Below are 24,625 nucleotides of genomic sequence, written 5' to 3' on the forward strand. Positions count from 1 at the left end.
CAATAATAATAATAATAATAATAATAATAATAATAATAATAATAATAATAATAATAAGCTTTATTTGTATAGCACCTTTCATGCAAGAATTGCAGCCCAAAGTGCTTCACAGCAAAAACATAACAATTAGTACAAGATTAGACAGAATAAGAGCATTTACAGTACAATAATCACAGTGTTGATGTAAATGAGTCTGAAGTACCATTATTAAAATAGCAGATAAAATAGCAGATAAAATAGCAGAATTAAAATAGCAGAATTAAAATAGCAGAATTAAAATAGTATAAAATAACATTGGAATTCATGCCTAGTTTCCCTATCTGTGCCGTACTTAACTGCCGGGAAATCATATTCATCACACCATTCTTGTAAATATTTTAAACTGTCAAAGCCATATTTTGAAAGCATGAGATCAAAAATGCGCCCCTGTGGCCCTTCAACTGGTTTACTCCCTTCGGTTAAAGCCAGTTTTTCTCCAATACACATTTATCAGAGAAACTTCCTCTTTTTCCCGTGGAAATACACACTCTGAAATTGATCTCAGTTACCTTTAAACATTCAATGTTAAACCAGGCATAGCAACAATGTATGAAATCATTTAAATTAGTTTAAAGTGGCACCATTAAAAGGCTAAGATGAAAAGATATAAAATATCACCATTAAAAGGCTAAAGTAAAGAGATATAAAATATCACTATTAAAAGGCTAAAGTAAAGAGATATGTTTTTAGCTTACTTTTGAAGATACTGAGCGAGCTTGCCTCCCTAATGTCTGCAGGTAAAGTGTTCCATAGCTTTGGTGCATAATCGATAAACGCTGCATCCCCAATTTTCTTTTGGGTGTTTCTGGGAACATTTAATAAACCAGTAGTGGATGATCGTAATATTCTTGGGGGCACATAGTTGATTAGAGAGTTGGCAGTGTAACTTGGTGCGGTTCCGTTTAGGGCTTTGTATACAAGAAGGAGGACCTTAAAATCAATTCTAAAAGTTACTGGAAGCCCGTGTAGAGCGGCTAACACTGGACTGATGTGGTCTCTCCTCTTGGTTCTAGTCAGCAGCCTCGCTGCAGCGTTTTGGATCAGCTGAAGTCTCTCCGTTGTTTTTTTTGCTTTTTAACTCAACATTATTCTCACACATTAAACTTGAGTACACACAAAGAGGAACAAACTGCATCTTTGCAACAGTGATGTACAAGTAGCACGATGGAACTCATATTCAGTACGTGTATTTAAACTTCTCTTCATGCCTCAAGGTCTGCAGTCAAACATGACCAGATTGTGTCACAGCATATTCCGTCCCCTCTTCTCTTTGGGCCAGTCAGTTCCTTTACTTGGTGGTGTTTTACTTCGGGTCCTCAGTCTTACTTATGCATTAACAAGTGAATAAAAAATAAAAGAAGTCGAATAACACTTATCTTGCCTCAATCTAGCTCTCTGAAAAACGCTGAAAAAGTGCGATTTACTATTTTATTGGGCTTTATTTTATTAAAGGATGAAGTTGCCAAGGAGGAATAAAAAAAATATTTGTTTTGTTTTTACAATGCTTTTTTTCAAAGGTGCTCCCAGGTCCACAATCGTGCAGCATATGTTTAAAAAATACTTTATTTTAATTGAAATGTTAGAACTACAGTAATCGAGTCAGCTTGAGATGAAAGCATGGATTAGTTTTTCAGCATCCTTTTGATTTATAAATTGTCTGATTTTAGCTATATTTCTAAGGTGGAAGAATGATGTTTTTGTCACCTTGTTTATGTGGGATTTAAAGCTTAGATCTGAGTCTATGATAACACCAAGACTTGTGACTTCAGGTTTAATCAAAGGAGTAAGTTTCCCCATGTTATTCTGCATCATCTCTCTTTTTGCTACAGGACCTACTAGCAGGATTTCAGTTTTGTTCTCATTTAATTTAAAAAATTATTGCTCATCCATTTATTTATTGCTGACAGACAGGTGGTGATGGAGTTAACAGCTGTAGTATCATTTGGTTCAGCAGAGATGTACAGTTGTGTGTCATCCGCGTAGCTATGGAAGCACACATTGTGTTCTCTAATGATGTCCCCCAGTGGTAGCATGTATAGGGAGAACAGTAATGGACCGAGGCAGCTCCCTTGTGGAACTCCAAAGTGGGCATCATGCTTCTCTGACACATGATCTCCAAGCCTGACAAAATACTTTCTCCCTTTGCTATATGTTCTGAACCAGTTTAATCAGTCATAACCCTAACCCTAACCCTTAGTCAGAAAGACCAACCAGTTTATCCAGACGATTAATTAGGATGTCATGGTCGATCATGTCAAATGCTGCGCTCTAGCAGGATAAGAATTGAGACCTTGTTTGTGTCAGAGTTTAGTCTGAGGTCACTAATTATTTTAGTCAGAGCAGTTTCGGTACTGTGGCATGCTCTGAAGCCTGATTGAAATTCCTCCAGGATGTTGTTTTCTTTAAGAAAGGAGTTTATTTGGACCGAAACTATTTTTTCTAGTATTTTGTTGATGAATGGAAGGTTAGATATTGGCCTGTAGTTGGTCAGCGTATTACTGTCTAGGTTAGGTTTCTTTAGCAAGGGTTTTATAACGGCTGTTTTGAAGATGTCTGGGAAGATACCCGTTAGAAGAGACATGATTATAATATGTAGGACCTGACTTGAAATGCTTTCGAATATCCGCTTAAAGAATGCTGTAGGTATCGGGTCAACACAAGAGGTGGAGGAGTTACATTCCATCACAGTTTTATGAAGCTCAGTTAATGTGATGCAGGTGAATGTTCCCATGGTTGCATCACAATTTTTGCAGATGTTCTCTGTGTCTGCATCGTAAGTGATGCTGGTTCTGATTGAAGTTATTTTATTATTGAGGAACAATGCGAGTTCTTCACACTTTGATGCAGAGGACTGCGGAGTGGTGGGGGCAGTGTTCAGTAGTTGGTTAATAGTCGAGAATAGTATTCTTGAATTTCCAAGATTCTCTGTGATAATCTTAGAAAATTAATCCTTTATTGCCAGCTGCACACTTTACCATAGGCAGCCATGGATTCTTTGTAGATATCATAGTTAACTGTGAGCTTAGTTTTCCTCCATCTTCGTTCAGCTGCTCTACAAGTCCTCTTAGTCTGAGTAACATTGCTGTTGTTTAACCATGGGGAGATTCTGTCACTCAATTTCTTTTTGACCTTTTAATGGAGCAACACTATTCAGGGTAGATGACAAGGTGTTGTTTAGATTTTCAACCATGAGATTTAAGGAGCAGTCTGAGCATGGCTCAAATGATCTCATGGTGTTAGAGAATGTTTCCTCTGCTGTGTCATCTAGTATTCTTTTTTTGACCACTGTCTCTCTTTTGGTCTTTGTTAAGAGTAGGTTAGCATCAAATACACACAGTGATGGTCAGATATTGGTAATTCGATTATTATTTGATTACTTACTCCATGCAGGATTATTCTTTCACATCTAGTGATGCTGAGTGAAATCAGCTCTGCGAATTCCTGTAGAAATAGTGCTGAATATTTTTGGTGGCCTGTATAATGTGATGATGAGCAAAGATAGTTCTGCTTTGAGCTCAATAGCAAGATATTCAAATGATGTAAATTCACCCAGGTCAATGTCATTACATACAGTGCAAGTTCTTTTGAACTATCATATCATTAATCAAAAAAGATTTGTTAGTGATCTGACATTCAGAAGAGCCACTTTCAGCTGCAGGGAGTCTGTGACAGGAGTCAAAGCCGGTCCTGGCTGTGCACTGATATATATATAAGATAACCAGACGCAGTGCATGCTGAGTGCTGATTATTTAGTCTGGTAGTAGTCAAGACAAGAACGGCATGACCAGTTTGGGGGGGGTGATGTCCTTGAGTGTCCATGAGTGGGCTTTTGGCATAAGCCGAGGGGAGGTGCGGGGGACGTCTGGGAGGGGGGAGAAGAATGGGGGATGATGGTGGGGCATGATGGTTTAGAGCGGGGGGTTATTTGAGGTGTCAATTTAAGACCACCTTTCACCAATTTGTTCATCCTGTCGTTAAAAAGGAGGAAGGGAGAGGAAGATGAGGAAGAGGGGGAAGGAAGGGGGTAGGGTGTCTCAATGCTACTCCACAGAATTTCAACTTCATCCATGTCTGGCAGTGGAGTTGAGGGACTGGGGTCCTTGGTGTGCAGGCTTGTTGTGGCTGGTACTGCAGCAAGGTCACTCGCTGCAGTTGTTTGGACGTCATCATGGTGGTTATCTGGTGGTGTGGTGGATGGTGTCTCCTTGCATTTAGCCAAAGTCGGGTGGCTAATGGCGTGATCCATATTGGAAGCAAACAGTTTTTCTCCAGATCTGTTGAGAGAAAGTCCATTTCTTCTGAAAAGGCGTCTACGCTGCCAGAACAGATTGAAGTCAATACAGTTCACTTTGTGCAGGGGACAGGCAACTGATAGCCACCTGCTGAGCCCCAAAATTTGGATAAAACGATTCACTCCTGACCTGGCTGGTGGGATGGGACCACTGATGTATGTCAATGTCTTTAGAGCCTACAACTTTTAGCAGTTCAGTAAAGTCACGTTTTAGTGTTTCCGTTTCTCCCCTTGAGATAGATCATTTCATCAGGGAAGCAGTATGTTTTGGTATCTTTCTTACCGTTAATGTTAATGCCTGATACAGTAGATTCGCCGATAATAAAAACTTATTTCAAATTAAATCATTGCTCTATTAAGACGTTACTAAAGCTTAAAGACGGATGTGTTTGGGTCGGTGGTGTCATCCTACCTCAGAGGCTCACTTTTATCTTCTGGCTCCAGTGACGGACAGAGATGGCAACATGTGGTAAACACAAACACTCTACGAGTACAGAAGAGTATTAGTGCCAGGCATAAACGACATGACTCATATTCAGGACCAAAGAAGGAGAGCGAAGGTGTAAATCTGTCATGTTCTTCAGTCAACGTACTGCGTATGAGTCTTAAGACTTGTTTCTTTAAGCTCTGTTTCAGCGTGAACTGAAAACAAACTATGGACGTACAGAAATGGCACAGCAAACATTTAAACTCCTCCCCTCTTTATGGCTGACATTCCGCTCATGTTTATCTTCCAACGTTCTCAGAAATCTGTTTTATAAATAGACTTTTTTTAATTTATTACTGGAATGCTGGGCCCCGTTGAAGTGCCTTTGACCTTTGACCTTCCAGCCTGTGAAGTGGGGAAACACCCAAGTATAAAACTTCCAAGTATTTTAATATATAAGGATTTGTTTGTGAGTAAAAGTTTATTAATTTATTTTCAAATATAAGTATACCTATATGATGCATCTTAAAGGATCAATTCATAAAGAAAAAACCCTCTAATAATATCTGTCCATTGCGTTTTGATGTCCAGGTGTTGAGAAAATATGAAGATTAATGTTTTGTTTTTATATCCTGGTCCTCCCGTACACCCGCATGTTCCTTTACACACTTTACACACTAACAGCCTATAACTCCTATCATTTCAGCAGAAAGTAGTTCTAATGTTCTGTGGATTATCCAGAGTAACACCGATACTGCTTCTGGAAAGACATTTGTGGAGCTAAAGATTATTTTTATTTTTTATTTACTTTCTTGATTAATTGCTGTTTTGTTTACACGATATCAGAGAATTGTGGAAAATGTGCGGCAGAATTTCTAAGGATGACGACTTCAGAGAACTTGTTTTGTGCGGCCAACGTTTCAAAACACAAAAATATTTGATTTACATTACATACATTACATACTATAAAAAACAGCAAATAATCACAATGGAAAAGCTGGAACCAGATACATTTTTGAGTAAACGATTAATCAATAAAAAACAATAATGTCAACTTTCAATACTGCGCAGCTCAAACTGAATTCTATGAAGCTCCATCGTGTAGAAATGAAACCAAAACTATCTGCATGTACAAACACAAATGTGTAATTTGGGGCTATATAAATAAAATCATATTGATTGATAGGTACCATTAGGACTACTGGGAACTGAGCTTCAGATGTAGGAACAGTGGCAGAATAAAAAAATAAAAAAGTGGATTCTTTATATTTCAGATCATTTTTTAAACCGTGCTGGTATTCTCCCCCAGACGTGTAATGTTTCATTTAAAAGCAACAAGACATTCTGTATTATGTGCAGCAGTGCATGATGGACCGAAAGGTCTCTCACACATGCACACACACACACAGCAGTACAAACCAACATAGTCTCAGCAGCGCCTGGAGGAGGGATAGATGGAGTCTGATTGTGTTGTTATCTGTGGTATTTTCCCACAGAGAGAAACAGAGTGTTTGGTCGGGTTGCGCAAGGAGAGTTCAGCCTGTTGCCAAGACTAACAGGCAGACTGGCAGTTTGGAAAACACCCAGCTGAACTCTGCCAACCATCTTCTTCTTCTTCTTCTTCTTCTTCTTCTTCTTCTTCTTCTTCTTCTTCTTCTTCTTCTTCTTCTTCTTCTTCTTCTTCTTCTTCTTCTTCTTCTTCTTCAGATCATTTCATTCTGTAGGACAGTAATTGGAAAACAAAGTTGTTTTTTATTGTTTCTCTTCCTTAGTTTGTTTTTTCGTTCTTCTTTTTCATTGCTGTCTTTCACTTTATTTTTCTCTCTTTGATTTATGCATTTCTCTTGTCATGACATGTCAAAGACTTTAATAATATTGAGTTTTTGTTTGTGCATGCAACCAAAAGTATTGTGTTTGTGAACTTATCATTTCATTTACAATCAGAAAGGTGTGAAAACAGAATCCAAACAGTCATGGTGACAGAGTTTGTTATCGAAGAAGAGCATGCCTTCCTTTCACAGCACAGTTGTGTAATGGAACAAAACTGATCATGATTTCTCTTTTCTTCTGCCTGTCGTTCCTCTTGCTCGCCCTGCCAACAAATTTCTGCTTGATCTTTGCATTCCTTTCATCCTTTTTACCCCCTTCAAATTGTTCTTGTTTCAAGTTGTTATTTCCCTCCCTTTACCTCAGCTGTTTATTATCTTCCTGAGTTGTTCTGCTCCTTCTCAACCCTTCTCCCCTGTTTGAACTGAGTATATCTCCATCACTCCTCCTCTTCTACATTCTTCTTCTTTGTTTCCACTCTTTGTTCTCAACAATCAACCTGCTTTTATTTGTAAGGCTAAAGTAGCGATTACTTTCCTTGATTTATTATCGATTCATCAGTAAAAAAAACATCAGTGGAGCAGTCCAGTAGATATTTAGGTCACAATGGTGATAAAACAGAAAAGAAGTGAATCCTTCTGAATAATGCACTACAGATAAATGAAATGATGACAGATGCACCACAGGACGTGTGGGGAGACACAATTACTTGATTACAATTAATACTTCAAGCTAAAGGGATTTAAAAAATGTTTTAATTACATTTTGTTCAATTATCAATAAACTATTATAATATTTGCTAAAACTGAAATAAAAAGTATTTATATGAAAGAAACAAAGCAGTAAATTGTCACATTGGAGAAGCTGAAACTGGAGCATTTCATTTCTATTTACACTTCCAAATGTAAATCTGTATTTAAAATTGCAGATATGCATGTAGGAAATGTTACCACAAACGATATTGAGCAGAAGCAGAGACATTAACGTGCACATTACATACTTACTTTAGCGTCACCTTTGTCCATGACAGAAACACTGTGTGGATTTTATTCATCGAAATGTATTATTACATGTACTATAAATATGCACACAGTGTATATGTGTGTGTGACCTCGACACGGTGAACATTATGTATGGGACTAGCTGCAAGTGGTGACATACATTAATGTAAAAGAAATTACAATAAATAACACCCACACATGTTTCACCTGCAATTATGGAGTGAAACGTGTTTGTCACATACATTCAAGCAATTATGGAGCTCTATTCACGCGTTTCTGTACGTAAGCAGCTAATCAGAACACACTAACAGCTGGCAGTGTGTGTGTGTGTGTGTGTGTGTGTGTGTGTGTGTGTGTGTGTGTGTGTGTGTTGACATTTTGAAAATAACACACACACACACACATTGATATTCATAGGTAATTGCTGTCTTTTCACACCAATGGATGATGTTCCTCGTCACACGCAGCGTTTTAATGAAGTCATTTGATTGGCTGAGTTCGACTTTGATTGACAGGCGACAAAGTGGCTCATTTGCTTCAAAGTCTTGAAATCTCCTCGAGATTCCTGTCAAGATGTTAATGTCTTCGAAGCTTTGAACTGAAACGGAGCAGAAACAACTCCACGAGGTTTCTGAGTTAAAGTGAGATTTCACACAGTCGAGCAGGAAAAGGTGTGTGAGAGGCGACGCACAGGTTGCCATGGTAATGCTGTCACTGCTCAGGTGAATTGCATCTTCATTTTTTTACCCAAACCTGTTATTGTTGTTGGTGTTTTTAAGCAATAACTAACAAAAACAAATAATTACAAATACAAACTGTGCAGAAATGTGGAGGGAGAAAAAAACCAACAACTGTAAAACTGAACCTGGAATCTTCAGATGTGTAGTTTGACACACACATTGCGTCACTAGCGTTATATGTGGAATGGAAAACAGCCCCAAAATGCACCGAAGCTAAAAATAATAATTTATTAAATTTCCTCAAGGACATTTGGTAAATTTATCCAAGTCTTATTCTTTTTATTTCTTATTAATAGTGTAAAAAACACATTTCTTAAGATGCTTTCAGCAAAATGATACGATGATACTGTATGATCTCAGATGATCTCAGCAAAATTGCTGATTTTAGGAATCATCCATATTGTTAGCATAATATTAAAAGTTCCTAATTCCTTGTACTAACCTCCAACATTCATAAAACATAATGCTCGGTTAGCTGTCATCAGACATGTTCTTCATCAGTGTTTCAGGTATACCTCACATGTCTTCCAGTGAATCTAAATCAGAGATGTTTATGTTCAGCTCCCATGTCTGTCCTTCTCATAACAACACACACCGTGCAGTCAGCAGGCCTCCTTGAAACCCCATTAACACAGTGTTAACATATTTCCCAGGGGGCCTTTGTGTTACCGTTGTTTGCGTCGTTTCTACTAATTTGTCTTTCTCTACATGTTGATGTCACTTCTTCAGTTAGTTCATCAAAGGCCTCCCTCAGATGAGCCTCCTCTTCTTCCTCACAAACAAAACACTTCTCTGCCTCTGTCACCTGCTGCTGTGCCACTCTGTTACAGAGGGTTAGTGCCTCCCAGTGGACACTTGTGCAACCTCACTCTGATGTCTGAGTGCTGCACTTAACTTACACTCTCATTACTGGCTGTATCGTTCATATGGAGACGGGTACAAAACAAATATACATCCACATTCCCTCTCTTAGTACTACTACTACAATTCTTGTTGTGCCGCTTGTACTACTACTACTACACTGACTGCTACAGAATCAGAATCAGAATGAGAAATCCTTTATTAGTCCCACGACGGGGACATTTACGTTGCAAAAGAGCAAGAGAGTAAAGTGGCGAGTACACAATTAAATAGAATAAAATACAGAAAATACAGAAAAGTAACTTTTTTTTGTTACAATTGTTCATAGGAGTATGATAATTATTTTAGTACTGCTAGTACAAGTATGAGCAGTACTACTTCTACACTGCTGCTACTACAGTAGTAGGCCACTAAACTAACTATACCACTACTATTGCTGCTGCTAGTCTACCTACTGCTGCTCTTACTGTTTCTACTACTACTACTACTACTACTACTACTACACTGCTATGCATACTAAATAATAATAATAATAATAATAATAATAATAATAATAATAATAATAATAGTTTATGCCATATAACTTTAGTTATATGGCACTTTACACTTAACTAGGTTACAATAGGCTTTCCAAAAAAAGAAACATAAGATAAAAAACATAAAAAACAATACAACAAAAAAAGAGGGATCATAGAAATATAGAAATATAAAAACACTGGGGAATAAACTAAAACAAATATATAAAGTGGCAATGGATGGATGATAAAGCCTGCATCATATTAAATATTTGTAAACACTTTCTTATAGAAGGCTTTATATGTATAATAATATATATAATAAGGCTTTTTTATGTAATATTAATCTAGTACTCAGACTAACATAAATACTATAATTAGTGCTACTACTGCAACAAGTAGTACTTCTAGTGTAGTACAAGCACTGACACTACTACAGTAGTTACTGCTGCTGCTGAAGTACTATTGCTGCATGTATTAGTCATTACTTAGAAGTACTCTGAGTCCTTCTGTGCCGCTGCTACTTCTCTGTAGCTAACAGTAGTGAAGAGTAGAATGTGATCCTCACACATGATGTGTGTGGGAGAGTGTAGTTTGGAATATTTGGCTGCTGTTGACTTTAAACAGAGAGCATTAATCACTAACTCTAACACTAAATCAGCTGTTCAGCTCTGTGTGTATCTATGAACACACCGCTGTGTTTGTTCAAGGTGGGAACAGTTTCACGTTAACGAGGGAGGCGCGAGCCCGCTGGTTAGTCAGGAATGTTTAATGTGGGAACCTGGCAGGATCGGGTTTCTTTATTACGTATCTTTATTTTTACCCCAGAACAACCTGTGACAAAAAGAAAAGAATAAGTATCAAATACAATATGATGATGTATCGATCATCTGTGTTTTCTCCGGCAAATCACTCAGCTGCTGCAAGACAATAGTAAAGTCTGTGTTCAGGGACAATATATAGTGTAATGCAGCAGCAGCTGAGGGATACAAGCTCCCTTTGTGTGCATTCAACAACAACTATTCAATCAAATTTGCAGGAATGATCTCAAGTATGGACTATCCTGCACATTTGCATCATTTTTTATTAATTGTTGTTCATTGACATTCAATTTATTTTCAAGCACGTAATAATAATACATTTGTAAAATCAACAATATTTGAAGTAATACATGTTTTGTCCAGAATTGAGTAATAAAGTTTATAAATGGGACTGGAAATAAAACTTGTTTTTGTTTTTACTGTAAGAGAGGTTTCTCATATTGTAGTTTTCAATAAATAAACGATCTGAATCCCATATAATTAAGCTGATAATAGCTTTAAAGGCTAATAATATCTAACCAAAATGTCAAGCAGCCACTCCACAAACTATTCCAGAAATATGTCATACTTAAAATATATATACAAGTATAGATTTTATTATCGTAGATTTTAGCTGTCAAACATCACACAGTGTGAATTGTAATTGAAGAAGTACATTCTGTGAACTAAAAGTGTTTGTATTTGTGTTTTCAGTCTCTTGCAGATCGTACAGCGCCAGCAGCTGCTGACCTCTGAGCTTTGTAATCTTCAGGAGAAGAAGAAACAGACCGAACAAGAACTGAAGAGAAACTCCAGCCTTCAGACGTCCACTGTAAGTGAGCACAGCAGGAGACTGATATCTTACACACGGGTCACATTATATATATATATATATATATATATATATATGATCAATATTAAATATTTATTAGCTGGCTGATATATTTGAGTTTATATTGCACCTTTCTTAACAAGGTTTCAAAGTGCTTCACATGGTCAAGCAAACATGCATCTCAACAGAAGTGAAAGAATAACATTTTAGAGTAAAACACAAGATTACAAACACAATGAAAAATGTGTGCAGTAAAAACAATACAATATATTTACAATGTCAAAACACAGTGCGTATAGATGTTGATTTATAAAGCTTTTCTAAAAGGCTACTTCTGTAACCTCAGTTTACTTTGTTCTTCTGTGGGACTTGTGAGTCACATGACCAGGTGCACACGTGTATATTTCTGCCTTCAGAATCAATACGTTGATCCGTAACAAACCAGAATTGCAAAGTGTGACAAAATAATTTGAACTCAAGGTCCACTAAGCTTTCTTTCTCCAAAAAAACAGCTTTCAACAGCATCTCATAGCTCTATGTTTTTAAGTAAACCAATGAGGTCGCTGTATTTCCTCAGATCAGCTCCTATTAAACCTATCAGTAAAACTGTTTTCTATTACCCCCCCCCCCCCCCCCCCCAGTTTCTGCTGTGTGCTTGTCGGGAGCTTCAGGTCTTCATCACCGAGCGTTTGCTCCAATCAGAGAGGTTGCTGTTCCAAGAGGAGGCACTGAGCGCGCTCCGTAACCTGCTGACCCAAGACCTGCTGAGGTACCAGGAAGAGACGCAGAGACTGACCTGTTTCACACAGAAAATACAACCCCACAGGTACACAACTCTATATGCTGTGTTTCGGAATACTTGAGGAGAATTGATTTAGTTTGGCATTGATTGAAACAATGTGAATTATAATTTGTAATTCAGAGTGCTGATCCAAACCTTCTCAAACTCCTCACATTCGGCTGATTGGTTTGGACCTCTTGGCGTCACTTTTTAACATACACTGGGTACCTTTTTAGTATCATTATTCAATATGCAGACCTACGTTACGTTATGTATGTTACATAAATGACGTAATTAAGTTAGCCTAAGTTACGTCATTGGATAGGTTTAGGCAACAAAGCCACTTGTATAGGTTAAGGAAAAGATCATGATTTGGGTCAAATGTATGTAACAAAAGGACGTTACGTAAGTTTAAAGAAGTCAAAATTGACTTAGTTTCACACGGGAAATGAAGCCCTGACCTCCTCGCTATGTGGACTTTGTCACTCTGTAAACTACGCACAAAACTGACGCTAGAGGGGTAGTGGAACGTTATAGTGTGATGCGTAGAGACACAAGCCGCCCTATATGAGTGAGAGTGAGTTGGGAGTGAGTTTAGTTTAGTTTTGCTCAGTGCAGTAAAATGCTCAGTTCAGTCAGTAGTTTAAGACAATCTGACAATCTAAAAGTAATGATTATGTAAACTGTTCACTTTATGTTTTCAGGTCAGACAGAGACGAAACGTCCACCAGCAGACAGAGCGACCGCAGAATGCAGGGAAAAAACGAGACTGAGCAAGAAAACAACATGGTACAGTACAACTCAGCATCTAAACTCCTGTCTGATCTGTTGTTCTCCCAGTTGTATTCTGCTTTCTCAGACCTACTAACAAACACACCTAACCCTCGCCAGCTTTCTGTAGGGTTAGGGTTCAGCTGAAGATCCAAACACAGTAGATTTAGACATTTTAAATTCAACTTCAACTTCAACTTCCGAACAGAGCGCACCTTGGAGAGAATGAGAAGGAACAGTCTTCGCTCCACTCTGCATTAGTTGGTCTCATGCTGTAATCGCCTGATAAAGGTCTATGTGCAAACTGCAGGTGTTGACATTTTATTCTTCATGCCATCATTTCCCAAACCGTATCCATATCTCACCTCTGATGTAGCAGAAGTCCTTTGAAGTGTGTATCCGATGTTTGTAAAAGAAAAGCACTTTACTTTACCGTTAATACAGGTACGGAAGAGAACTTTTACTACAACATTTAACCAGCTGCAAGAAAATATGATGTTGGTTTGAATTTAAACTAAAATATTTTAGTTCAACAAGGTGAAGTTCAATATATAGTAGACATAGTACACCTCTCAGTGCAGTTCTGTTGAAGTAGAACAGTGTCACTGTTTCTGTCTGTGTGTGTGTGTGTGTGTGTGTGTGTGTGTGTGTGTGTGTGTGTGTGTGTGTGTGTGTGTGTGTGTGTGTGTGTGTGTGTGTGTGTGTGTCTGGCATTGGTCCAGCTGTTGTCAGTCTTTCTCAGACAGTCGGAGTGGAGACAGAGGAAACATCTGCCTGCTCATCTGGCTCTGTCTGTCACACACACACAGATGCAGACCTACTCTCATACACACACACACACACACACACACACACACACACACACACACACACACACACACACACACACACACACACAGATGCAGACCTAGACACACAACAACAACAAAAACCCCATAATAGACTGACACAGTTGTGACAGGAAATGTTGAGGGAAGAAACCTGGTTGGAGTCTTATTATAACAGGAAAGCTGTCAAAGTGTCACCACAGTTTAACTTGTAAAGCTTAAACACAAACAGCAGAAGGCCGGCTGCCAGCATGCTGCATCTCCTGCACAGAAATACAACATGAATCAGGCTCAACCTTTTCAGTTAGTACAGATTCTCATTTAAAAATATCTTGTTTTTTGGCAGAAGTTAAAAGTGAAACTGCACCAAAAAATCAATCATTTGAGTGACTTTAGAGTAGATAAGTGAAAGTGGAAGTTTGTAATTTAAAAGGACCAAGAAATCTTCTGATCTCAACTACACACCTGCAAAGTATCGTGACGTCAAATCGGGCCAGGGTCAGAAGGTGGATCCAAGAAGTAATCCAAGAGTAACGGAAATTGATCAAGTTACCTCACTGACTACATTTTTAAAGTGACCCCCACACACGAGCGGAGCCTTGTGGTTCATCAACGGTTTACGGCTATCTTCCAATTCAATGTGCGTCATTCATTTGATCACATTCTCTGACAGTTACCGAACTCTTCCTCCTAATTCTAAAACGTTCTGATTGGTGCACGGAAACAAATTGACTTTGATGCTTTACATGACACTGGTTATTCCATCCATCCATCCATCCATCGTCCACCGCTTATCCGGGATCGGGTTGCGGGGGCAGCAGCTCCAGTAAGATACCCCAAACTTCCCTTCTCCGGGCCACATCCTCCAGCTCCGACTGGGGGATCCTGAGGCGTTCCCAGTCCAGTGAGGAGATATAATCTCTCCACCGAGTCCTGGGTCTTCCCCGGGGTCTCCTCCCAGCTGGACATGCCTGGAACACCTCGGGAGGCGACCAGGTGGCATCCTTACTAGATGCCCGAACCACCTCAACTGGCTCCTTTCAACGTAAAGGAGCAGCGGCTCTACTCCGAGTCTCTCACGGATGGCTGAGCTTCTCACCCTATCTCTAAGGGAGACGCCAGCCACCCGTCTGAGAAAACCCATTTCGGCCGCTTGTACCCGTGATCTCGTTCTTTATTATTCAAGCCAAATCTGTAAATGAAATAAATTGAGAGTTTGAGATAACACCTCTCACTTAGTCATTGATTTAATGTTCTGACAGCAGAAGTCACTTGGGAAGTGGATGGAAATGGAAATAGGTCATCTCAGTGTGAAACTGGAGTTAACAGCTGACAGAATTTGGTTTGTGGCAGTTTATAACCCTGATGCTCAAAACAACTAGTTCATAAAGTAAGAGGCAAATAACATCCTGTCTGTTTGGTTCCATTGACGGGGGGGGGGGATTCAAACCCGTGACACCTTCAGTCTCACGCTTCGTCCTGTTAATCCAGATGAGCCACTCTGCCATAAAAGAGGCTCAGTAACCTTTTTATCAGATTACTCGAGGTTAATCTGTCAGCAAATGAGCTGGGATTTGTATAATCACACATCATTTTGATTGGATATAAGTCTAATAGATTGAGATGATATTTAATGAAGAGGTTTGTGTAGATTCAGTGATGCATCCTGGATGACTGTGAGCTCTGTATGTCCCGTGTTCTCTCTCATACATTCATGTAGACACATATGTCTATGAACATTTGTTAAAGCTTTATTAAACTGAAACATCCTCAAAAGGTCAATAAAAAAAACATAATTAGAGGTTAAAGTCTCAACGGTACAGCATACTGTAGAACTGCATTGTGGGTAAGCATAATTAACCAGCATCACCTTAAAGGTTTAACAATAAACTTAAATTGTTGTAAAGAAGTGAGAACATTGTCAGACAGAAGCTAAAACACTTCCGGTCCGAGTTTAAGAAGTGCATATAATCTTAATATGATCTTTTTTTATATTAAGAGCTGAAGTGATAACGACAAATGTCTAATAACAGCGTAAGACCAGGCATCGTCTGCTAATGGATTTTTGAGAGGATCAGCTGGATGAGCGAAACTGTCAACATTCATTCAAACTGCAGACAGAAAAACACTTAGTAAATATCAAACACATATAAATCTCTCCAAAACCTGAACAATGAAGAAGAAGAAAAAACTGTTCTACAAAGGTTGGACACAGCTGCAATGAAATCAGATGAGGACATCTGGGGTGTGAAAGCAGCTTTATGCTCATGGGGAAATATGTTTTGTACAGATCCGTTTGGGATGAGAGGTATGATGGCTTTTGTTTTCTAATATTCTAATTTGATTCCATTGTATAGAGTTTAAAAAGACATCGCAGGACTGAAACTAAGTGTTGTATTCCTCTATGTTCTGGTTAATATTAATGAAATACAATAATTGGTTTCACAAAGTATTCTACATCTATATTTCTGTACATATTGGAAAAGATTATGGAATTTAAGAGACATATTCTTAATCATCACCATAAAGTTAAAAAACTGCCTGAACACACCTGAAGAGGCCAGAGAACAACAATGAAATGACAGAAAACGGCAACAACCTTTTAAAAATGTATTTCCTGACAATCTGCGAAAGATTAATCTCTGAATTGTCACAGCTCTATAAGATCCATATAGTGTCATGTATAGCTCTTAAAATACATGTTCCAAAATTGACATATCGCTTTTCTTTTACTTAAGACCAAATCAGTGTTGCACTGTTCAGCGACACCAGACAGTACGTGGGGACCTTACCAAGTTTTCCATATTTAACATATCACTAATAGACATATTTGACAGGCTTACCCAGGGATCGTACATCTGAGCTCATTTATGTGATTCCCACAGGAAATAAAGACACATCCACGATTAGTTTGATCAGATTTCAGCCTGATATGTAACACATATTCCTGTTGAAGGATAATTGTCGGCTAAGTGTAAAAACGTGCCGGCCTTAAGGTGAGGACAGAGCGCCGGTTGGTTTATAATCTCTTTTATTTACAGCCACGGAGAGGGGAGGAGTGGGGGGGCAACAACACAGGAACATATTGCCAAGCAGATTGCCTCGGGCCAAACGGAGCTCGACGTTTCGCTTTCTGTGAGAGACGTACGTGTCCAACACAAGACTGCTGCTACTAATTGGTTATTTATTTCATTTTTTATTACGCTGGTGTGTCCCCTCTCACTGCTGCAGTGACAGTTCTGCTTTTGTGTGTGCAGAGTTTTAAATGCATCTGCTTGTTTACATCTGTGTGTCAGACATCTTGGATAATATTTAAGTGTTTGACGTGAAGGTGTTCCGTGTTTCTCACAGTAATAAGTCAAAGTGAGTTCAGACTGAGCCAGGTTTCTGTGTGAGGAGAAGCAAAGAAGTGAGAAAACTGGAAAACAACTTCAGACAAACAAAAAGGGGAAAGAAGAAAAGAAAAAAAAAAGCTAAAGACATTTAAAACAAATTGTAAAGCCTATAAACTACCTAAAGTAGAGAGAAACTAACCTGAAGAAGCTAGACAACCACCCAATAAGACAGAACACAACCAGGAACAACCACAAGAAGCTAGAAAACTGTCTGAAAGAACTTATAGACAACCTATAGAAGATAGAACATAATTTAAAGAAGCTACAAAATAACCAGGATAGCAAGAAAACAACTTAGAGAAGCTTAAGAGCAGCTATAAAACAACCAGAAGCAAAAAGATAACAGAAGAAGCTGGAACGCAAGGAAAACAAAAAAAACAACCATCAAAAACTAGAAAATAAACGAGGACGCTCGAAAGCAACCTGAAGCTAAAGAACAACAATGAAGAGTTTGGACTGAGTCTAAAAAAACTGGAAATAACCACGAGAAGCTAGAAAACAAATCGAAGAAACTGAAACGCAACCCGAGGAAAACAGTAAGCAATCCAAAGGAACTACTGCAGAAGAAGAAGAAGGTAGAAACACATCAAGAGAAGCTAGAAAACAACCAAAGATGATGAAAACAACCTAGAAAAGTTCAATGTTGGAAAGTGTTTTAGCTAAAAATAGAAGAGGCAGGTTTGGTTCCGACAGATGATCAAATGTATTGTTCCCAACTTGAAGAGTTTCTATTGTTCTGTGTGCAGATGGCTATGGGCTGACTCTGTGTGTGATCTCTGAGTAAACCAGCCTGTCACTCAAAGAAATCCATGTACACTCTCACAAACATGTCCAACACCTTCCACACCAAATCACATTGTATTTGTCTTAGTATAACACGGGAGTTGGAGCTACGGCAGTGTACAGTTAAAGGGGCACTCCACTCATTGTACACATTCATTTACTAGTCAAGTCTGAGGACGTGACCTTGATGAAGTCATAGTGATGTCATCAGGTTATCGGCTTGGGTTTGGAGACTGCAAAATGTAACGGAAGAGCTGCCAGACAGGGAGGGTCTAACAAAAAGCAATGAATTGTGGGATATGCAGGAAACAGCGGGCGACAGTAGCTCAGTCCGTCGTGACTTGACTTGGGAACTGCAGGGTCCCCAAAACGGACAAAGTTTGGAGTGTGGACCTGGTACTTTGAGAAGTGCCAGTCCATCTCCTCAGCAGTTGCAAGGTGTCCTTGAGTAAATCATCGAACCCCCACTCTGATCCCTGGGTTAAATGCAGAGTCTACATTTCACTGTGTGTGCTGTGCTGTGTGTGTGTGTGTAACGATAAAAAGTGGATTTGAATTCTTCCAATACCTTTGCTGTCTCAATTTTGCCGATTCTACTTTAGTTCTGTCTCTGACGATGTATCATGCGAGAACATGTGTTGTAAAAAAAAGTTCTGTGCCAGCTTTGTGCAGAGAAGTGCTTTCTCATGCAAGTAGAGCAGAAATATTCCTAAAACTACAAAAGCCTTTAGCCCGTATCCAGGATCCTCAGGATTGTACGTTCTTTTTTCAACACTGAATCCGAACAGCACGTCATCATGGCGGGTAAAAACAGAAACCCTCCTGAGTCTGGAGGAATGTAATGGGTGCAAGCAGTCACCGTGCTCACAGCCTTTCCTGAACATTTATTCTGATGGAACACCCTGAGCACTTCTGCACCAAACATCAGTGAGGCATTCGCTGTAGTTCCCAGGATGCATTGCTGTCATATATCTGGGTCAGATGGTGTACAGCTCCACGCCATATGTCTGTAATGTAGTGAGGCCACAGGGAATGGAGGACCAATGTGTGTGTGCATGTATGTGTGCGTGTGTCTGGGTCTTTGGGGAATATGGACCTGGTGTTCCTGAATGAAGCTCTGTCTGCCCGTCTTTCTGTGTGATTGTTTCTACGTGCTAAATTCAGAAGTCTCTTGCAGGTTTCAAAGATTAGGAGAGCAAAGAAAAATCTTCTTTTAAAACAAAAAAATCATCATAGCGCAAATAACTTTACCCTAATGCAGAGTGAGTCTTGTTAATCTTTTAATTGAGAGACCCTGTTCAGCAGAACATGACATCTTGTGTGTTTTAGAGAAAAGTTTGTGTAAAGAAAATGTGTGAGGTTCTGCTCCTGTCTGCTGCCACAATGCAGCCTTGGTTTCTTTGAACCATAAAGACGAACAAAACGAAAGAGCTTTAGTTAGATGCACTTAAATGACTACTGTTGTATTTTTGTTTTACCAATGGGCAGCTCAAACAATATGTAAATGAGCACAGAATGTCTGAGAAAATGTGGTTCACGATCATGCAAAATGTGCATTTAAATGAGTTTTATTTACCAGATAAATAGAAACACCTGAACATTGTTAGAGGGAGTGTTTTATTTTGAAAGGCCTCTCTTCATTGTAGCATCCAGAATACTGCACACATTCAGGCATTATAGCAGGTTATAAGCTGCTGTAAAGGAATATTTAATCATTTATTTAGAATATATTAACTCATATTAATTAATGAGCGGTCTCATCCTGTCTGCTTATCCACTGACCCTGTGTGGAATCTTGACCTGGATGTTGAAAGAACTCATCACAATAATTGTACTGCACATAAGGACAGAGATACAATAACACACACATTTCATCACCACCGTGTGCCCGTCTCCTCATTCCATGAGGATCACAGAGTGCTCAGCTCACAGGGCAAAAATAATAACATTAAAAATCATCAGCTCAGAGCTAATCCCACCACGGCCTGTAAACATTTTAATACCGTGGTTATTAGCAGCGATCCCAAACCTCCTCTCCTACCCCAGCCTTGGCTCACCATCCCTGGGGGAGGCGGCCAGGCGAGACCCTGGAATAAGGCCACTCAATGCTTTGGACCCTCGAGTCCCGAAAGTTAAACTCCTGGACTATCGCCACTTCATTTCTCTAAGTGGCATCGGCGTCCTTGTTATGATGTTAATTAAAGTTGGATTTAATCAAGTGGCTTTTCGGCCAAAAAATTAGAAATGCTGCCATTTTCTGTTTGTTTCTCTTTTCGAGAGTTGACTTGATTTTTTCTAATATATTTATCTGTCCTTTTTATTTCTGTGAGAAAGTGGGATGTGTGTTGGGGGGGAGTGTGGTGGTTTTTCAGATGAGCGAGCAGATGTTGCACTTCCTCAAGAGGGATTTATATCAGCATAGGGACACACATTCACACACACACACACACACACACACACACACACACACACACACACACACACACACACACACACACACACAAACACACACACTGGGCTTCATGTCATTATGTATGCATTTCAACAGTCAACAACATCTACACACTGGAAAGACGGATGAGAAAAACACATTATTAACGTGCTGCTTTCAAGGAATCATTTAAAGTTCAAGTCTAAGTGATGGAGTGATGTATTTGAATTTAATTGCTCATTAGATATTTACTTAGTGTTTGTGTAAACTAAATGCTTCCTAGCTTTAAAGGAAGTAACATCTGAAAGAGGAAGAACCACAATCCACTACAGCCTTACTTGGTCTGGTATGGCAGTAGCTAATAGTGGCTAATATTAGTGTTATGTCATTTAGATTGATATATCTTTGTTGTTGACATGACTGAGGCAGTTTGCTGATTGGTAACTAGTGTCTAAAATGGTTTAATTACTAAAGTAAAACAGGAAGTAAACACACTGTACCTCAACACCTTGGGGTCTCATCCCACTCAGTCTCAATCAAGTCGTTTAAAAGAATACGCTGATATAGCATTGCACTCTATAATATTTAGGACTGAAGATGGACTCTTTAAATGAGTAATGTATAAATATTGATGCAGCAGAACCAGGGATATCGTCTTATTCCTTGTGATCAGAGGTCAAAAGTCACACTTAAACCAAACATTTCCATGAAGTAGCGCTGCTCATTGATTTGCAACATTGCCCAATAAGATATAATGTACCTTGAAATATTAAGTGATAGCTACCATAGTCTAAACCGTGTGGTACATGTGTATTGTCTGTTATAACCTGCTATATATGCTGCTCAGTCTTCTGGCTAACAGTGTTTTGGGGATCTGTTATTCTGTTTAACCTCTTTCAGCACGCACTTGAGTCCTCTTCTACCCAATCCCCGCTTAGTCCTCACCCGACCACCAATGAAGAAGAGGCAGAGCAGGCCTGGAGAGCCAGTCATAAGAAACCAGCTGCAGGCCTGTTCAGCAGTTCAAACTTGCACCGAGCCAGCAGCGTCAAAAACCTTATCAGTAAATTCTCTGGTCCTTCTTCCGGTACCCCGCAGAGCCCCTCATCTTCCCCAAAGTCTGCTTCTGCACAGGCTCTCGAGTCAAAGTTGAGTCCGTCCACACTGAGCAGCGCCGGACAAGACGAGGGTCCAGTTCCCGGCATCACTGTGACCCCTCCGTTCAGGGAAACCAGTCAGAACGTGGCTCCATCAGCTCAGAGAGGCACCAATACCAGTCAGATCACTGCGAGGGTCGATTGTCCAGTAGGAGGCTGCGCTAAGAAGACTGATTCTGAAGCAAGGAGCAAAAGACAAACCCCAGACACTGATAGACACTCAGTGGCTGACTCTGGCATGGGATCGGTAAGCAAAATATCAAGTCCTGACCGATCGTTTGGAAGTCCTTGCATGAAACGAAAAGTGATTAAAGCGCCGTTCTCAATCCACATGACGACTCCTAAGCTTGAAACCACGGCAAGATTCTAACGCACGTCCTCTTCAATCGTACTAATCAAAATGTCCTCAAATTCTCTGGCGTCCCATCCAATCTCTTTGATTCTTCCCCTGTAAATGAGCTTCACTTGTTGCCAGTTTTGTCTTTGGCCTTCACGCAACAACCTTCACGCTATGATTGTGTTGATTTTGGCTGCATGATTGCAGTCAATGGGACAAATGATAGCGATTGGGTCACATGATACTTTTGTGCATTTTTGTATTCTGTTTGCTTGAGTTTCTGTCTGGTAATTTGCTTCGTGACAAACAAGAGCACAGCGGCTTATTGTGGCATATTATCTGCAGCATGTGCAAACTAAGGTGGGACAAAGACATTGTTTTGCAACAAAGTCATAGCCAAATCGTGGTTATCAAGTCTCTAGTCAAAGACTGATAAATTCCAAGCCAAGCCCAAGTCCTAAGGGCAGTGTTTCAGGTCTTAAATTAGAGTATTATCTGTCTGTCTGCACTGCCAGCACACAACTTTCCCTCCTTCTCACACATTGTGATTGGCTGCTTTCAAATTGATTCAAACTATATTTGTTGTTAGAAAAATTAATTGTTTCTCTGTACACTTTTAGTATTTGGGCTTGCAGAGAATATCAAGACATTCTAAGTCAAAAGGCTAAAATCCAAGTGAAGTCACAAGTCCGTGGTGTTAAAGTCTTTTAGTATTTTATTATTTCAGTAGATTCATGATTCAAGTCTGAGTCAGTTCCCTTTTATTCAGAAGTCCCAGTCATTTTTCCAGTAGGCAATTTTAGGTGACTCACAGTACAACTTGTACGGCTTGAATGGCCGAGTAGAATCATAGGTACACAATAAGAAGAAATGTCAAGATCAGCTGATTTGATGAAAGTTTGAAGTTACATCTCTGTGGACAACTTTATAAGCTGATAATACTGCGTTTACTATCTTATTATGGAGTTATTCTGCCCCCTAGTGGTCAGAAAACTTTAATGCAGCTTTAAAGAAATCCCAGTTAGCATCTATTAGCTAAACATAAGTGAAATACTTGTGTCAATTGGTAGGTACATCTTTTTCCCAGAGCATTTTTTTCCTGGAAATCTGCTGTTTCTTCCCCTCCACTATTATTACACGTTACCTTGTCTCATCTTCTCCCTGCTGACAACACCAGCACATGCTCAGCCTCTGTTTTCACCCCTCCAGCAGATGTATGTTTATGTTTCATACAGGTTTATTCCATTGCTCCTTCCCCACCTTCTGCCCTTCTCCTCCAGGAGTCTGAATTGGATTTGAACAAGCAGTCAGACAGCCCGTCAGAGGACGAGCCCACCACACCCCGAGTTGTGTCGACCAGCCAGAACCCAAAATATCAGCTGTTCCTCAACAACGACCACTTGACCAACGGGTTGAGCAGCAGGGCTGCAGATAGTCCAGGAGGCGGCGGAACGGTGGGGGAGAACAGCCCCAAGCCAGCCCGAAGGGAGACTAACCGGCTGGGGCTGAACAACCACCGAGGGTCCCTGGAGTCCCTGGCCTCGCGGGACTGGGACAATACGTCTGAAAGGGTGGGTGAGGCCGACCGTGGACTCCGTTTGTGTGTGTGTGGGATTCAGATCAGGAAGATTAGAGTTTTATGATAATCAGATATCTGTCATATCTGTGATTCCAGAACCAGTTATCAAACAGTGCCATCTCCTGGACAGAATACAGCTCTAAGATGTAGTATTGCCCATCCACTGCATAAAGGGTCTCCATTATTATTATTATTATTATTATTATTATTATTATTATTATTATTATTATTATTATTATTATTATTAAAACCTGAGTTTCTCGCTGTTTTCTGGTCTTTTACCTCGTTTTTAGATCTCAACGTTCCCAAGACCCCGAACAATTAGTGTTCCAGGTTTCATGTTCATTTAAGAACTATTTGATCCTGAATCTAATTAAATCAAAGTAAAGCCCCCTTGTTTTGAATGTGCCACTTTTGCATTGCAAAATGTCGTAATTAACGTAGCCTGAAAGTAATACAGTAAATTAGGAAAATAGAAATCCATTCTCCAAAAGTAAATCTAGCATGTCCTTCCAAGTAACTAAACTTACTCACTCTGTAATAATTTAACTTATTTAAACATTTATGATGTCATAATCCTGTTGAAGTGATACAGGTCTTATGCAGCATAAATAAAAAGACGTTTTCCTTTCCAGTTATTGAACAACGCCATCTCCTGGACAAAACACAGATTTAAGGTTTCCTTCTGGCCGTCCTGGTTACCTGACACAATGTTAAATTATACCAGTTTCTCAGACTTTACTTTAACCTGTTATTAGATCCTATAATTCTCCAGACCTCCAACAATAAAAATTGTTGTCTGATAAATGTTTTGGTTGAGAATCTCTGAATTATTATACAATGATACAGTTATCCTGAATCAAATCAAATATAATCTAATCAACACCTTTAATGCAAGATTGCAGAATGACATGTTAAACGTACATTACATGATACAAATACAAGTATTTGCTGTAATATATGTGCATCTGCTACAAGTACATGCACTTACTCAACAGCAATTTACCAGCCAATTATATGACCATCCTGTTTAAATATTACATGTCTATGAGTGTCATTTTGTATCTACCATTGCAAATAAGATATTTAATGTTATATTATATTTGAGTAATAATCTACGTATCAAAGAGCTTCCCTGTCAGGCTCAACATGTCTCTTCATCGTGTGTTCAGATGTTTGAAAACATTTTAAGTTGTGGATTTTGATTTAAATGATATTTGAATATTAATTA

At 39.3% G+C, this 24,625-nt stretch overlaps 1 protein-coding gene across 2 annotated transcripts in view; it reads left to right on the plus strand.

The window, feature by feature from the left end:
• Positions 1 to 24,625, plus strand: part of LOC115016328 (cingulin-like protein 1) — a 59,748-nt gene that overhangs the window by 22,498 nt on the left and 12,625 nt on the right. The window contains exons 4-8 of one of the 2 annotated variants that reach the window (XM_029443997.1): positions 11,216 to 11,333; positions 11,975 to 12,159; positions 12,819 to 12,903; positions 21,222 to 21,725; positions 23,096 to 23,386. In XM_029443997.1, the coding sequence (XP_029299857.1) occupies positions 12,865 to 12,903; positions 21,222 to 21,725; positions 23,096 to 23,386 (834 nt within the window). In that variant the 5' untranslated portion in view covers positions 11,216 to 11,333; positions 11,975 to 12,159; positions 12,819 to 12,864. The remainder of the gene's footprint in view (positions 1 to 11,215; positions 11,334 to 11,974; positions 12,160 to 12,818; positions 12,904 to 21,221; positions 21,726 to 23,095; positions 23,387 to 24,625) is intronic. The other variant, XM_029443998.1, reaches the window with a different exon arrangement.

The sequence above is a fragment of the Cottoperca gobio genome, chromosome 12 (assembly GCF_900634415.1).
Source record: "Cottoperca gobio chromosome 12, fCotGob3.1, whole genome shotgun sequence".
Classification (NCBI taxonomy): domain Eukaryota; kingdom Metazoa; phylum Chordata; class Actinopteri; order Perciformes; family Bovichtidae; genus Cottoperca; species Cottoperca gobio.